The sequence below is a fragment of the Pseudophryne corroboree genome, chromosome 6, assembly GCF_028390025.1.
Source record: "Pseudophryne corroboree isolate aPseCor3 chromosome 6, aPseCor3.hap2, whole genome shotgun sequence".
NCBI classification, from domain to species: domain Eukaryota; kingdom Metazoa; phylum Chordata; class Amphibia; order Anura; family Myobatrachidae; genus Pseudophryne; species Pseudophryne corroboree.
The window spans coordinates 799,859,399-799,874,823 of record NC_086449.1 but is presented as its reverse complement, the minus strand read 5'-3'; the positions used below and the strand labels follow the sequence as shown (position 1 = coordinate 799,874,823).

At 46.4% G+C, this 15,425-nt stretch overlaps 1 protein-coding gene across 3 annotated transcripts in view; it reads right to left on the bottom strand.

Moving 5' to 3' along the window:
• SHISAL1 (shisa like 1) overlaps positions 1-15,425 on the bottom strand; it is a 203,201-nt gene that overhangs the window by 55,491 nt on the left and 132,285 nt on the right. For all 3 annotated transcript variants that reach the window (XM_063928912.1, XM_063928913.1, XM_063928911.1), the window contains exon 3: positions 4,187-4,400. In XM_063928912.1, the coding sequence (XP_063784982.1) occupies positions 4,187-4,400 (214 nt within the window). The remainder of the gene's footprint in view (positions 1-4,186; positions 4,401-15,425) is intronic.

Here is a 15,425-nt window from a genome sequence, read left to right as displayed (position 1 = left end):
CTACCCCTGCCTCTGGCAAGAAAGGACGCACCTCTGACCTTCTTGCTTCTTTGTGATCGAAAGGACTGCATTTGGTAATACGGTGCTTTCTTAGGCTGTGAGGGAATATATGGCAAAAAATTTGACTTCCCAGCCGTAGCTGTGGAAACTAGGTCCGAGAGGCCGTCCCCAAACAATTCCTCACCCTTGTAAGGTAAAACCTCCATGTGCTTTTTGGAGTCGGCATCACCTGTCCATTGCCGAGTCCACAGGACCCTTCTGGCAGAAATTGACATTGCATTTATTCTAGAGCCCAGTAGGCAAATGTCCCTCTGGGCATCCCTCACATATAGGACAGCGTCTTTTAAATGCCCCAGGGTCAGTAAAATGGTATCCATTTCCTCAGACAGATTATCTGTCCATGCTGCTACAGCACTACACATCCAGGCCGACGCAATTGCCGGCCTCAGTAGAGTACCAGAATGTGTATAAACAGACTTCAGGATACTTTCCTGCTTCCTATCTGCAGGATCCTTTAGGGCGGCCGTATCCTGTGACGGCAGGGCCACCTTCTTAGATAAGCGTGTCAGAGCTTTATCTACCCTAGGGGAGGATTCCCAGCGCACCCTGTCCGTTGGCGGGAAAGGGTACGCCATAAGTAACCTTTTGGAAATCAGGACTTTCCTATCGGGGGAATCCCATGCTTTTTCACATAATTCATTTAACTCATGTGAAGGGGGAAAAGTCACCTCTTGCTTTTTCTCCCCATACATATAAACCCTCTTGTCAGGGACAGGGTTTACCTCTGATATGTGCAAAACATCCTTCATTGCTATAATCATGTAGCGGATGGCTTTAGCCATTTTAGGCTGCAATTTTGCATCATCCTCATTGACACTGGAGTCAGAATCCGTGTCGATATCTGTGTCAACAATTTTGGATAGTGGGCGCTTCTGAGACCCTGACGACCTCTGCGCTGTAGGATCAGGCATGGGCTGAGACCCCGACTGTCCCAAGGCATCAGCTTTATCCAACCTTTTATGCAAGGAGTTTACATTATCATTTAACACCTTCCACATATCCATCCAATCAGGTGTCGGCTCCGTCGGCGGAGACACGTCATTCATCTGCACTTGCTCTGCCTCCACATAGCCCTCTTCGTCAAACATGTCGACACACGCGTACCGACACACCACACACACAGGGGATGCTCTATATGAGGACAGGACCCCCACAAGGCCTTTTGGAGAGACAGAGAGAGAGTATGCCAGCACACACCCCAGCGCTATATGACCCAGGAATCACACAGTAACTTAGTGTTTACCCAGTAGCTGCTGTATATATGATTAATGCGCTAAATTTATGTGCCCCCCCTCTCTTTTTACCCTTTCTACTGTGAGTCTGCAGGGGAGAGCCTGGGGAGCTTCCTCTCAGCGGAGCTGTGGAGAGAAAATGGCGCTGGTGAGTGCTGAGGAAGAAGGCCCCGCCCCCTCAGCGGCGGGCTTCTATCCCGCGATTTTGTGTGAAATTAATGGCGGGGGCTCATACATATATATAACAGTATCCAACTGTATATATGCTGCTTTTGCCAGGAGGTACTTAATTGCTGCCCAGGGCGCCCCCCCCTCCCCCCTTGCGCCCTGCACCCTACAGTGACCGGAGTGTGTGGGTTAGTGTGGGCGCAATGGCGCACAGCTGCAGTGCTGTGCGCTACCTCATATGAAGACAGGAGTCTTCTGCCGCCGATTTTGACGTCTTCTTGCTTCAATTCGCCGGCTTCTGTCTTCTGGCTCTGCGAGGGGGACGGCGGCGCGGCTCCGGGAACGGACGACCAAGGTTAGCTTCCTGTGATCGATCCCTCTGGAGCTAATGGTGTCCAGTAGCCTAAGAGGCGCAACCTAGCCGCAGTTAGTAGGTTTGCTTCTCTCCCCTCAGTCCCACGTAGCAGAGAGTCTGTTGCCAGCAGAAACTCTCTGAAAATAAAAAAACCTAACTTAAATACTTTCTTATTAGCAAGCTCAGGAGAGCTCACTAAAATGCACCCAGCTCTGTCCGGGCAGAGATTCTAACTGAGGTCTGGAGGAGGGGCATAGAGGGAGGAGCCAGTGCACACCAGTAGTACTAAATCTTTCTTAGAGTGCCCAGTCTCCTGCGGAGCCCGTCTATTCCCCATGGTCCTTACGGAGTCCCCAGCATCCACTAGGACGTTAGAGAAATTTTTTTTTTTTTTTATGAATATGTAAAAAATTTAAAAATGACATGCTTATTAACGAGCTCTCTGTATTGTATAGTGGGTCAGTAGACTGATCTCTGTGTTGTATACTGATCACTGGAATGTTCTCTGTATTGTAGAACAGTCATTAAGATGCTACATGTATTGCATAGAGATCTCTAGAATCCCCTCTGTATTATATAGAGGCCACTAGAATGTTTCATGCATTGTAACAGTGGTCACTAGATCGCTGATATATTGCATAGTGATCCCTACAATGTGCGCCCTTGTATAGTAGTCACAAGAATGCTCTCTATTGTACAGTAGTCACTAGAATGCTCTCTATTGTATAGTAAGAACTAGAATGTTCTCTACTGTATACTAGGCACTAGAATGCCCTCTATTGTATAGTAAGAACTAGAATGTTCTCTACTGTATACTAGGCACTAGAATGCTCTCTATTGTATAGTAAGAACTAGAATGTTCTCTACTGTATACTAGGCACTAGAATGTTCTCTACTGTATACTAAGCACTAGAATGCTCTCTATTGTATAGTAAGAACTAGAATGTTCTCTACTGTATACTAGGCACTAGAATGCCCTCTATTGTATAGTAAGAAGTAGAATGTTCTCTACTGTATAGTAGGCACTAGAATGTACTCTACTGTATACTAGGCACTAGAATGCTCTCTATTGTATAGTAAGAACTGGAATGTTCTCTACTGTATACTAGGCACTAGAATGCCCTCTATAGTATAGTAAGAACTAGAATGTTCTCTACTGTATACTAGGCACTAGAATGCCCTCTATAGTATAGTAAGAACTAGAATGTTCTCTACTGTATACTAGGCAGAAGAATGCTCTCTATTGGACAGTAGTCACTAGAATGCTCTCTATTGTATAGTAAGAACTGGAATGTTCTCTACTGTATACTAGGCAGAAGAATGCCCTCTATTGTATAGTAAGAACTAGAATGTTCTCTACTGTATACTAGGCAGAAGAATGCTCTCTACTGGACAGTAGTCACTAGAATGCTCTCTATTGTATAGTAAGAACTAGAATGTTCTCTACTGTATACTAGGCACTAGAATGCTCTATATTGTATAGTAAGAACTAGAATGTTCTCTACTGTATACTAGGCACTAGAATGCTCTCTATTGTATAGTAAGAACTAGAATGTTCTATACTGTATACTAGGCACTAGAATGCTCTCTATTGGGGATGCAGTCCGGATCCTGGCAGTCAGCATCCCAACAGTAAGAATGCCGACAGCGGAATCATGATGGTCAGAATCCTGACGGTAGGTATTGGGGTCACATTTAGACACTAGGGGTAGGTTTAGGGTTAGGCTGCAGGAGTGGCCTGTTAGGGTTAGGTTGCAGGGAGTGGGGTTAAGGTTAAAATACTTACACGGATCTGTCTGGATTTTGACCGTCGGATGGCCGCTGACGGTATCCTGACTGTGGGGATTCTGACTGCCAGGATTCCATACCTTACCCCTCTATTGTATAGTAGACACTAGAATGTTCTCTACTGCTTTGCCGTACTATAATGCTCTCTACTGTATATTAGTTCCTATAATGTTATCTATTGTATAGTAAGAATTAGAATGCTCTTTCTGCATACTAGTCAATAGAATGCTCTCTAATGTTTAGTAATCACAAGAAAGTTCCCTGTTGTATAGTAAGCACTCAAATGTTCTCTGTTATATAGTAGGCACTAGAGTGCTGTATTTATATACAGTAGTAAACAACAGAATTCTATCTGTATTGAATAGCAGTTATTAGGATGCTCTCTGTATTGTAGTCTCTACTTTTCAGCTTCAGCTGTGTGGTGTTTGTTTTCCACTCTTTCAAACAATAATTTTTCATATATTTATTATCTATGCAGATAAGAGGAATAACCTTACAAGAACTATGACTGACATCCTGACTGAGTTCTACACTGACTGTAAATTATCCCCTCACAGTAACATGGAGAGAGGCTGTCACTTACTTATGCATATATCCATCTGCACCCATAGTGAGATTCATCTGCATGACGTTCTGGAACTCTGTCTCATTGCAGCAGTATTTGAAGACTGTGTTGTTATGGTGACAGCACAAGATGTAGGACTTGTTGTCTGAAAGGCGAGGACAGTGGAATCCAAAGTGATATCGTCCTTTATGGTCTGTATACGGCTCACAGACTCTGAAGTGTGCTGAGGAGGCTGCGGGATATAAAAGCGCTGTTAGCAATATCTAAGCAGTTGTATAAATAAAATAATGTCTATTAATACCGTCAACAAATCATTACATTTGCCCAATTGTAATCCGTATTTTGCAGCAGATTCCCATGAACCTGAGTTTAAGGTGTAAACGCTATAATTGCTGAGGACAAATATCCTAGAGAACCTACTGAGCCCGGGAAAAGGATTAGGTGCCGTCTGTTCTACAATAGTAGTCAATGTCCTATGCCATACCACATGTACTTATACTGTCCTATGATTCATCTGCATCCAGAGAGCAGGTCCGCCTCCAAACCCCATGTACTTGCCCAGTGAAGAGGGCAGGAGGGAGGCTTGACGACGTGTTTCGCAGTGAATAACGCAAATTGAGTGATCATGGTTTCACCGCAGGTGTATCATTCGAGGGACTTCTTTCGTGTAGATGACGTTCATTTTTTGGCTTGAACATGCCCTTCTGTAACATTGGTTTTTCCTTTCACCTTGCTGGCTACAGTGGAAAATGATACTTGTTTGGGGAGGTGTGTATGTGAGGGTGTGTGTGAAGGAGAAGATAGGAATACAATAAAAATTTCCACCCTAATTGTCACAGAGCTTGGTTCTAGCTTGGCCTCTATCTTCAAGTATCTTTTTTGGTACAATGATATATATTTTTGTAACCTTACAAGAATATCCTGGATTTATAATCAAGGCCACCAAGAGAAAAACTGAGCCCCACAGCAGTGACTTCTTACCCCTCTCCAGTGTCCACATCCCTAGAATCGATAGGGCTGGAACCATGGGCCCTTGTCGATCCATAACATGAAGCATCTATCCATTACCAAGATGGCCGCTGTTAGTCACATCTTGTCACTGTATTTGAGCACCACAACACTACACTGATGTGTAGTACTCAGCTTGGTGGGGACCTTGCAATATCCTACATTATCTGCCTACATACAGGGCTGGCTGGTCTGCTGTATACTCGGCTCCACCTCCACTACCTGTGTAACAGTGAGTACGGCTGTACAAAACTGTGTACTGCAATAAGCCCAAGCTCTTTTTTGGGTATCCGGATGGAAGATAGACAGTAAATACTGTACATAGACAGACAATAAGTCAACACCAGATGGTCGACAGTCAGCAGGTTGACAGGGTCGAAAGGTCGACAGTTAAATGGTCAACGTGGACTTAGATCAATAGGGTCAAAAGGTCAAAACAGAAAAGTTCACACATGATGTTTCATGATTTTTATGGTTAAGGTTAGGGGTTAGTATTATAGCTAGGCATTTGGGGGAGAGATAGGTTTAAACTGAGGAAGGGGACGGTTAGGGTTATGCACCAGAGGGAGGGTTAGGGTTAGGCACCAGAGGGGGAAGGGGGTGTTAGGTCCAGGGTTAAAATACCATGTCAACCTTTTCTGTGTCGACCTTTTGACCCTGTTGACCATGCAAATCTAAGTCTATGTCGACTATTTAAATATCCACCTGTCAACCTTTTGACAGTCGACCATCTGATGACGACCTATTGACTGTCTATCTAGGGGCCTAATTCAGACCTGATCATAGATGTGCGAAAAAACACACATCCATTATAAAAATCTTTGACATGCGGGAGGACGCCCAGCGCAGGGCAAGTCTGCCCCGCCACTCCCCCACACAGACATGCGAAAGCATCATGCAGTGGCGATGCTTTCGCACCGGCGAAGGTAGACGGCTACCCACCATGTTTTTGGCTGCAGTGTGACGTCACGATGCTGCCACGAACCACCCCAGCAATGGTCCGGACATGCTTTTGTTGTCCGGACCGCGCCCCCCCCCCCCCCCAACACCACCACAACGCCATTCCAATACCGCCGTCACGCTCCCGACCGCTTCTGCTTGTCAATCATACTGTGTGCACATGCGAAGTGCAGCTTCTGCGCGTGGGCACACTGCACTGGTCTTCAGCCTGCGTACACTGCCACTGCAGCGACCAGGCCTGAATTAGGCCCTATATACTGTCAATCTCTAAGTACACACCCTCTTTACCACTGGTGTCTACCATTTACTAGCTGTGTACACCTCAAATAGTACACACACACCAACAGTAAGCACATATAAGTCTTGGGATTATTATAAGGTGATACCATAAATAAATAGGAACAAAGAAGTAGGGTTTGTTTGCAGCAGTAAATGGTTTGTTGCTCTGATAATCTGTACCTGACATGTTTATTCATATATCTCAGTGATCATGAATTATTTATATTACATTTGTGCGCTAGATGTACAATGTTTGCTAATAAAAGATAGCTATCAAGATGACCCAGAAGTTCATCCAGATTCCACACAGCCGGCGCGCATGTGTCAGGAGGACTGGCTGGGGTCCACAGAAGATTCCTGGCCTGAACTTCAACTCCACTTCCCACATCCTATCAACTGATGTTTGATGCAGTCACATCAATGGGGCTACTGGTAACATCTCGGTCACCGACTGTATAGAGACAGGAAGGTGTAATGGAAGACACATGTGGAAGGATCGAGATGATGAGCTGTCAGAATATCAGACCCTGGAAACATGTGGCAGAAGGAGACACTGTTTCAAGTCCCGTATAGGTTGGACCCAACAGTTTGCTAGGGAACGCCGTACGATGTTCTATAACTTAGATTAGAACAGGAGATAAATGAGAAGAGGGTATTACGTTGCAGATCCAAGTAATCTGTGTGATGCTTAACATAGGGGGACATCATGTATCAAGCCTTCAAGATAGAGTGGAGAGGTTGACCAAATGAGCTTCTAACTGCCATTTTAAAGACCGTGCTAGATAAATGGCAGTTAGCAGATCGGTTGCTTTGGGCAACTTTTCCACTTTATCTCTGTCCAAGGCTTGATGAATCTCTCCCATTGGCCGTGCACTTAGTATAGTACATAGTGGTTTGGTTCTAGAAAATGTCCAATAATGATTGAAAATTAATGAGTGAATTAAATCAGTTGGATAACCTATACCCACATATTTATGTATATTTTGTATTTGCGCACGGGCTGGCGTGGTGCCTTTACAAGATGGTGTGTCGTACCACTGGGACAGCACAGATCAGACCACCATTGATACCATTTAAAGACTACCTATCTACAGATGGAATTAACTTCCTGTAGACTTCCTTGGTCAAATGTAATAGGTACCTACGTGGGAAAAGTGGCGATTTTATAGTGGAGTTTAAAGCATCAATACTATTTCAATTTAAGAAAATCAGTTTTTGCCTATATAAAAAAAAAAATAATATCACTGCTTTAAAGCATAGACGATACACCAGATCACACCACTATAACTGACCAATGGGAAACCAGGATTAATCAAAATAACAAAATGTGCAGGGAATGATTCTCTAGTAAGAAACTATTACCTCCCAGCTGTCCTGAAAAGGACCAACTTCCTCTCTAGTAAGGAACTATTACCTCCCCGTTGCCCTGCAAAGAACGAACTTCCTCTCTAGTAAGGAACTGTTCCATCCCAGCTGCCCTACAAGGGACAACTTCCTTTCTAGTAAGGAACTGTTACTTCCCAGCTGCCCTGCAAAGGAACAACTTCCTCTCTAGTTAGGAACTATTATCTTCCAGCTGCCCTGCAAAGGACCAACTTCCTCTCTAGTAAGGAACTATTGCCTCCCAGCTGCCCTGCAAAGGGACAACTTCCTCTCTAGTAAGGAACTGTTCCATCCCAGCTGCCCTACAAGGGACAACTTCCTTTCTAGTAAGGAACTGTTACTTCCCAGCTGCCCTGCAAAGGAACAACTTCCTCTCTAGTTAGGAACTATTATCTTCCAGCTGCCCTGCAAAGGACCAACTTCCTCTCTAGTAAGGAACTATTACCTCCCAGCTGCCCTGCAAAGGGACAACTTCCTCTCTAGTAAGGAACTATTACCTCCCAGCTGTCCTGCAAAGGACCAACTTCCTCTCTAGTAGGGAACTATTACCTCCCAGCTGCCCTGCAAAGGACCAACTTCCTCTCTAGTAAGGAACTATTACCTCCCAGCTGTCCTGCAAAGGGACAACTTCCTCTCTAGTAAGGAACTATTACCTCCCAGCTGCCCTGCAAAGGACCAATTTCCTCTCTAGTAAGGAACCATTATCTCCCAGCTGCCCTGCAAAGGACCAACTTCTTCTCTAGTAGGGAACTATTACCTCCCAGCTGCCCTGCAAAGGACCAACTTCCTCTCTAGTAAGGAACTATTACCTCCCAGCTGTCCTGCAAAGGGACAACTTCCTCTCTAGTAAGGAACTATTACCTCCCAGCTGCCCTGCAAAGGACCAATTTACTCTCTAGTAAGGAACCATTATCTCCCAGCTGCCCTGCAAAGGACCAACTTCCTCTCTAGTAGGGAACTATTACCTCCCAGCTGCCCTGCAAAGGACCAACTTCCTCTCTAGTAAGGAACTATTACCTCCCAGCTGTCCTGCAAAGGACATACTTCCACTCTAGTAGGGAACTATTACCTCCCAGCTGCCCTGCAAAGGACCAACTACCTCTCTAGTAAGGAACTATTACATCCCAGCTGTCCTGCAAATTACCAACTTCCTCTCTAGTAAGGAACTATTACGTCCCAGCTGTCCTGGAAAGGACCAATTTCCTCTCTAGTAAGGAACTATTACGTCCCAGCTGTCCTGGAAAGGACCAATTTCCTCTCTAGTAAGGAACTATTTCCTCCAATACAACGATTTAATAAATTACAGACAGGATGCTGTTAAGATGCTGGCTGTCGGTATTACGGCAGATGGAATCCCATTGCCCGTCGGAATGCCGACACCCGAATCCAGACAGAGCCAAGAGACTGACGCCTGCATCCTGACCATAAGTATAGCGGGCAGGTTAGGGTGGGGGTTAGGTTTAGGCGACCCCCAGGAGGATTAGGGTTAGGCAGTGGGGATGGGAGTAGGGTTAGGCTGCGGGGAGGGAGGTTAGGCACCATTGGAGGGGGGGGGGGGGGGTAAGTTTTGGCACTAAGGGAGGAGAGAAGTTAGGGTTAGGCTGTGGGAAGGGAGGGGTAGGGGTCTGGGGGCAACATACTTACCTCCCCCCTGTCAGGAATTCCAATATCAGGATGCCAGAATTGTGACCGCCGGCATTCCATCCGCCTGGAAATCAGACACATGTATCCACTCCACACATATATAAACACAATCAGTAACGCAGGAATTTAGTTAGCAATTGGGCAAAACCATCTGCACTGCAGGGGAGGCAGAATGAACACACCCCACCCAAATCTAACTCTCTCTGCACATGTTAAATCTGCCTGCCTGCAGTGCACATGGTTTTGCCCAATTGCTAACTAAATTCCTGCTGCGATCAACTTGGAATTACCCCCATAGGGCCTAATTCTGAGTTGATCGCAGCAGCAAATTTGTTAGCAGTTGGGCAAAACCATGTGCAGTTCAGGTGGGGCAGATATAACATGTGCAGAGAGAGTTAGATTTGGGTGGGGTGAGTTCAAACTGAAATCTAATTTGCAGTGTAAAAATAAAGCAGCCAGTATTTACCCTGCACAGAAACAAAATAACCCACCCAAATCTAACTCTCTCTGCACATGTTATATCTGCCCCCCCCTGCAGTTCACATGGTTTTGCCCAATTGCTAACAAACTTGCTGCTGCGATCAACTCAGAATTACCCCCATAATGTCATGATCCGGGTTACTGGACGCCATGATCCGGGTTACTGGACGTCCAGGTGTCTCCTGAAGCTGGCTCAGCGTTCCAGTCATGCTGATGACATCCTCATCTCCTCTCCGTCACTCTGCAGGTGCTGTCACTGTGGGCGGGATGTACTAATGTACATCGCCGCTCATCGCCGCCCTGTGCTACGTTGCTGATCGCATATGTACTAACATATGCGATCAGCATTGCGGAGGACAGCTCTTCCGATAAGAGCTGTCCTCCGCGATGCGCAGCAGCAGCCTGACTTCCGGGATTCGGCCCCAGAAGTCAGTCTGCGCATGCGCGGGGTGACGGGGGTGGCCGCAGGGCATGCTGGGAGGGATCCGATCGGATCCCTCACACAGCGCCGCGGAGAGAAGCCCATAGGCTTCTATGGACGTACGCCGGCGCTGTCCTGCCGGCCGGGGGTTAGTACATCCGGAAAATGCGGTAAACAGGGAGTTTACCGCATTTTTCATTTAGTACATCCCGCCCAGTGTACCTATGTGGATAGAATGGTGTTTCTAGCCCTCTGCGGCCTCCGCCGCCATCCCTGCACTTCCAGTACTCTGATGGGCCTTCGTGGCGTCTCCAGCCCGTCGCAGTCCCTGCCGCTGTCTCTATGTTTCATATGCGCAAACAGCTCTGTATGGCGTCTCCTGCTCGTCGCGGCCGCTGCCGCCATCTCTGTGAAACACATGTGCAAGTTGGCGTCCATTGCCTTCTGTGGCCTCTGCCGCCATTGCTGCAATTCCTCACATGGTTCAACAAGCCAGATTTCCCTCCAAATGCTAGCATGAGCGCAGCCATGTTGGTTTTGCTCACATGACATTATCTCCACCAATCCGCTGCACCGCTGAACTCTGCCTGATTGACCATCCAATCCCTGCAATGCTGCAGGTATAAAGGTCCTGTTCCTGACCCAGGAAGTTGTCAGTGCTTTGGTTGTCATCCCAGTGTTACCAGTCTCCTTGCTTGTGGTTGTTTGCTATTTCAGGGATTCCAGCTCCTGCTTCCAACGCCACTAGAGACCCGCACCAGTTCAACATGAAGCGGTGCAGCCTGACTCCGCAGTGCCCTTACATTGCCTTCTGCAAAACACCGGCCTTCAGCGGCAAGCTTCCAGCGGTGTTCAGTTACCAGCAATCATCGGTGCACCGCCATCGGTGACCAGTAATCATCGGTGCTCTGCCATCAGTTACCAGTGATCATCGGTGTTCCGCCATCGGTGACCAGCAATCATCGGTGCCACGCCATCGGTTGCCAGTAATCACTGGTGCTCTGTCACCGTTCTCTTCACTTCAGTGAACTCTAGCATCACCAGTGTATCTAGCTACTCGCCAGCTACATTGGATTATCAAGCACTCCACTTCATCCCATCATTCAGTCCGGTTCTACCCGGTCTACCCAGCAACTAATACCCCTTTTCCACTAGCGTAGCACGGGTCGCAGCCATGTCGCCTGACACGGCTGCGACCCGTGCTACAGCCCCCTGCAGACAGCGCTCACCAAACCAGCAATTGCCGGGTTGGTGACGCGCTAGTGACGCGGCAGGGGCGGCGCTGGGAGATCACATGTTCTCCCAGCACTGCCCTCCCTATGCACTGTGAACGGGAGCCATGTCGCCTCGACACGGCTCCCGTTCACACTAGACAGCTTACCGGGTTGAACATGTGTTCAACTCGGCTAGCTACCAGGGTAGGATTCCCGGATCACTTGATCCGGGAATTTGCCGGGGGACCCGTTTCCACTAGGGAAAAACACGGGTAAATGCGTGCCCCCGCGCATTTACCCGTGTTTAAAAATGCTAGTGGAAAAGGGGTATAACTCATCTCCTAGTCTACACTACCAGCTTCCAGAGGACCACCTGCTGGTCAGTTCCTGTTGTTAATCCACCACTTAAGCACCTGGGTGTGGGTTAAGGACATTCCCATCTCCTAAGTCTGCCTAGACGGATACCTACTATTACCACACCCATTACCATCTGCATTATTGCTGTATTCACAGGAACTGTATTTCATTCATTCTTTTAGTATATCTTTGTTGCTGTTGATGTACCACCTGAACGGTGCTTGAAAAAAACTTTTAACTTAAGTCTTGTTGTTGTGGTCACGCCTTCGAGCTGGGATACTGCATGTCCTAAAGTCCCATACTACCGCCCAGGTTTAAGTATACCTCAGCCCCTGCAACTGAGGCTTCCTCCCGTCAGCTCCAGCCCTCAGTTGTGACACATAAATTGTACCAACAAGCATGGCTATATCGCACAGATAAACACGCACACTTTTACACATGCAGACATACATGTACACACAGGACATTCCAACACACACATACATGTCCCATGTGTTCACCAGTTTAGTCGCTGCTCTGTGCACTCTGCTTCTTCTCTTCCCCATCCAGTACACAAGGCAAGAGCCAAACCCACCATACCCCTAATAGCTTCCTCACCTTTGAGAGAGACAAAGTGGAGATGTTGCCAATAGCAACCAATCAGATTCTCGATAATATCTTCTAGAAGGTTCAAGATAATTGCTAAGTAGAATCTGATAGGTTGCTATGGGTAACATCTCCATATTAGCTAGTAAAGGAGAAATCTACGGGATGGTATCGGGATTCTTGCGGTCGGAATGACAGCAGTCAGAATACCGACAGCGGTATTTAGATGCGCAGAATCACGAAACCTTGTTGGTAAGTGTGTTAGCCGTTCTCCTTCATCACCCTAACCCTTCTTTACCACAATCCAACCCCCCCCTCCCCCCACTGCACCCGTCGCCGGCATCCTGAACGCTGGTATGCTGATTGGTTCCCATCCAGTGGATCTCAGGATAAGCTAGTCCACTACCAATAACCAAATTCCAATAGACTCTGTAAAAGAGGAGCTATGGGCTAACAGATTTACAAGTTTATAGGTCTGTTCCTGCAAAATATCAGGAATCTTACGGAAATACAACTTTTATTACCTCTAATACAGTTATACCTGTGAGATACAAGGGTATCTGTTCATTACATCACAGCGTGTAAGGCTGCTACAAGTAAGTCTTATTTTAGACACACTTCGTCTGTGATATGACCTTTACAATGCGTTTTTCGCAGAGCGTGGAAATCCGTGACAGCGTAATGATAGGTTGTCGTTTTCTAGTCAAGTACCTCTTGTGCCAAATTGTCCTCTTTGCCTTAAAGGATTAACCTTCATGTCAAGAGAATTTAAAAACCCCATTCCGTATGGCATATAAACATCGGATGCACGCAACCTTGGAGAGTGGCTGTTGGAGACTTATCTCTCACTATCACATAGTAATAGCCTACAGCAGACAAAGTAGTCGCATGCCCTTGTCATACAATAGCACTTCCACAAGAAGAATAAACTATGGGATACAATTCTTGCATAAAAGAAACTGTGGATATGTAAATGGATCTTATATCCACCCAGTAAAGCACAATAAAATTGCTAGATGGCTTGCACTGATGAGCTGTAATAAGCTTAAGACAGGATAGTATATGGGACGCGGCGGTCCAGTCTGTACAGACACCGGAATCTCCAAACCACTGGGATTCCCGTCGCCAGAACACATCCCGATGGTAAATATCAGGGTGACTGTTAGGGTTAGGGCTTGGGGAGGGGGGGTGGGTAGTGTTAGGCACTAGGTGGGGGAATAGCTCTAGCTGCCAACCCCCAAGTCCTAGCCCTAGATGCCACCCCAGGCGGGTTAGGATGGGGACAGGTAAAATAATGACCCCCATCCCCCGTCGGCATTCTAATTGTCGGGATGCCGGTGTCGGCAGAGGCATCACTTACTTTAAGTACACCCGGTGCGGCACTAGGAAAAGGGGCAGGGTTTCACGGGAAAGAGACAGGGTTTTGCGGAGGGGCGGGGCTTTGCATCCGTCCCCCGTGTTTTTGGCACTCCGGCGGGTTTTGGAGGTGGGGCTGCCCCCCAGGCTCCCAGGGAGTGCCGTAACTTCTGTTGCGGCTCCTACACAGTGTCATAAGCCGAGTGCGGCACATAATGTTAATGTGGGTGACACCTGGATGCGGGCCGCACCCCCCCGTGTGACGCCACTGGGTGTCGGTCATGTGACCGCTCAGCATCCCGATCGCCGGTACATTGTATCACACCCGCTTGAGACAGCTATATATGGGTACATGGACCCCACTTGTATAAAGCTAAAGTAGTATCTGGCTATAATTGTATATCACAGTATACTTACAGTTAGGGGGGAGATGTACAGTATCAAGCCTTCGAAAGAGGTCAATTGGAGAAATTGCCTATAGCAACTAAAAAAAAGAAGCTTTTCCTATAGCTAGCATTTATCAAACGCATTCCATAAAATAAATCGGTAGAAGCTTATTGGTTACATTGGATGCCTTCTCTACTCTTTGGAATGTTTGATACATTTCCCCCTGTGTGCATGAGTTTCTTGTCAGACCACTAAACTCCTCTGTTAATGAGGTTAGGAAAACACTGAAGACTATGGTGAATAATTATCTAGAAGCTAAAATTGGGGATTAATTTGCATTTCTTCACCCACAATTCCATAGATAACGATTATATCCTAAATTTTAGATTGTGAGACATTCTATTTTACATCAGGGAAATGTGAACCTTTTAGTTTTACTGTTATGGTCTTTTATTTACGGTGGAGGGTTATTTTCTGTTCCGTAAACCCTTTCGCAAATCCTATTGGCTGACAGTCGGAGCTCCAGCTGCCACTCACTGGGGGAGGGCTTTGAGTGTGCTAATTAGAAGTCTCCGAAAATTGCTGGAAGGTTTTAGCTCTAAAAATGAAAGCCTGATAAAAGAGCAATTTTCTGCCAGTTCTTTCTAAGGAAAGGGACAAAAGACATCACTTTACGAGCATCATCGGAACACGCTGGCTTTGTTTCTGAGTATTTTCTGACAAGCCTGCGCTCCGTATTATCCAAATGGGAAATGTGCAAAGCCTAGCAGACGGCAGCCACTGAATTAATTTTAGCAGTGAGAAAGGAGAATCATTTTTATTTTAATTATGAGCCAGCCAATTAAATGATTCACACAAGAGAAAAGAGAATATTTCTTCTGTGTGACTTAATAAGACATTAACCTACATATATATATATATATATATATATATCCCAGCTCCCCTTTGCTTTCCATGAAAACCATAACTCGGTACACGGCTATTTTTGTACTGAGGTCACCGCTCTTTATCTTCGAAAATCTCCCCATGTGAAGCTTATGATACAATATGACTTCATACTACATTAGCTTCCAATGTTTTATGCAGCATCTTAAGTTATTTTCGACAGTTTCATGACTTGGGGCTCCTGAAAACAGTTTATAGCGCACAAGATTTCCAAATGACTGGGCAGCTTATCAAAAAG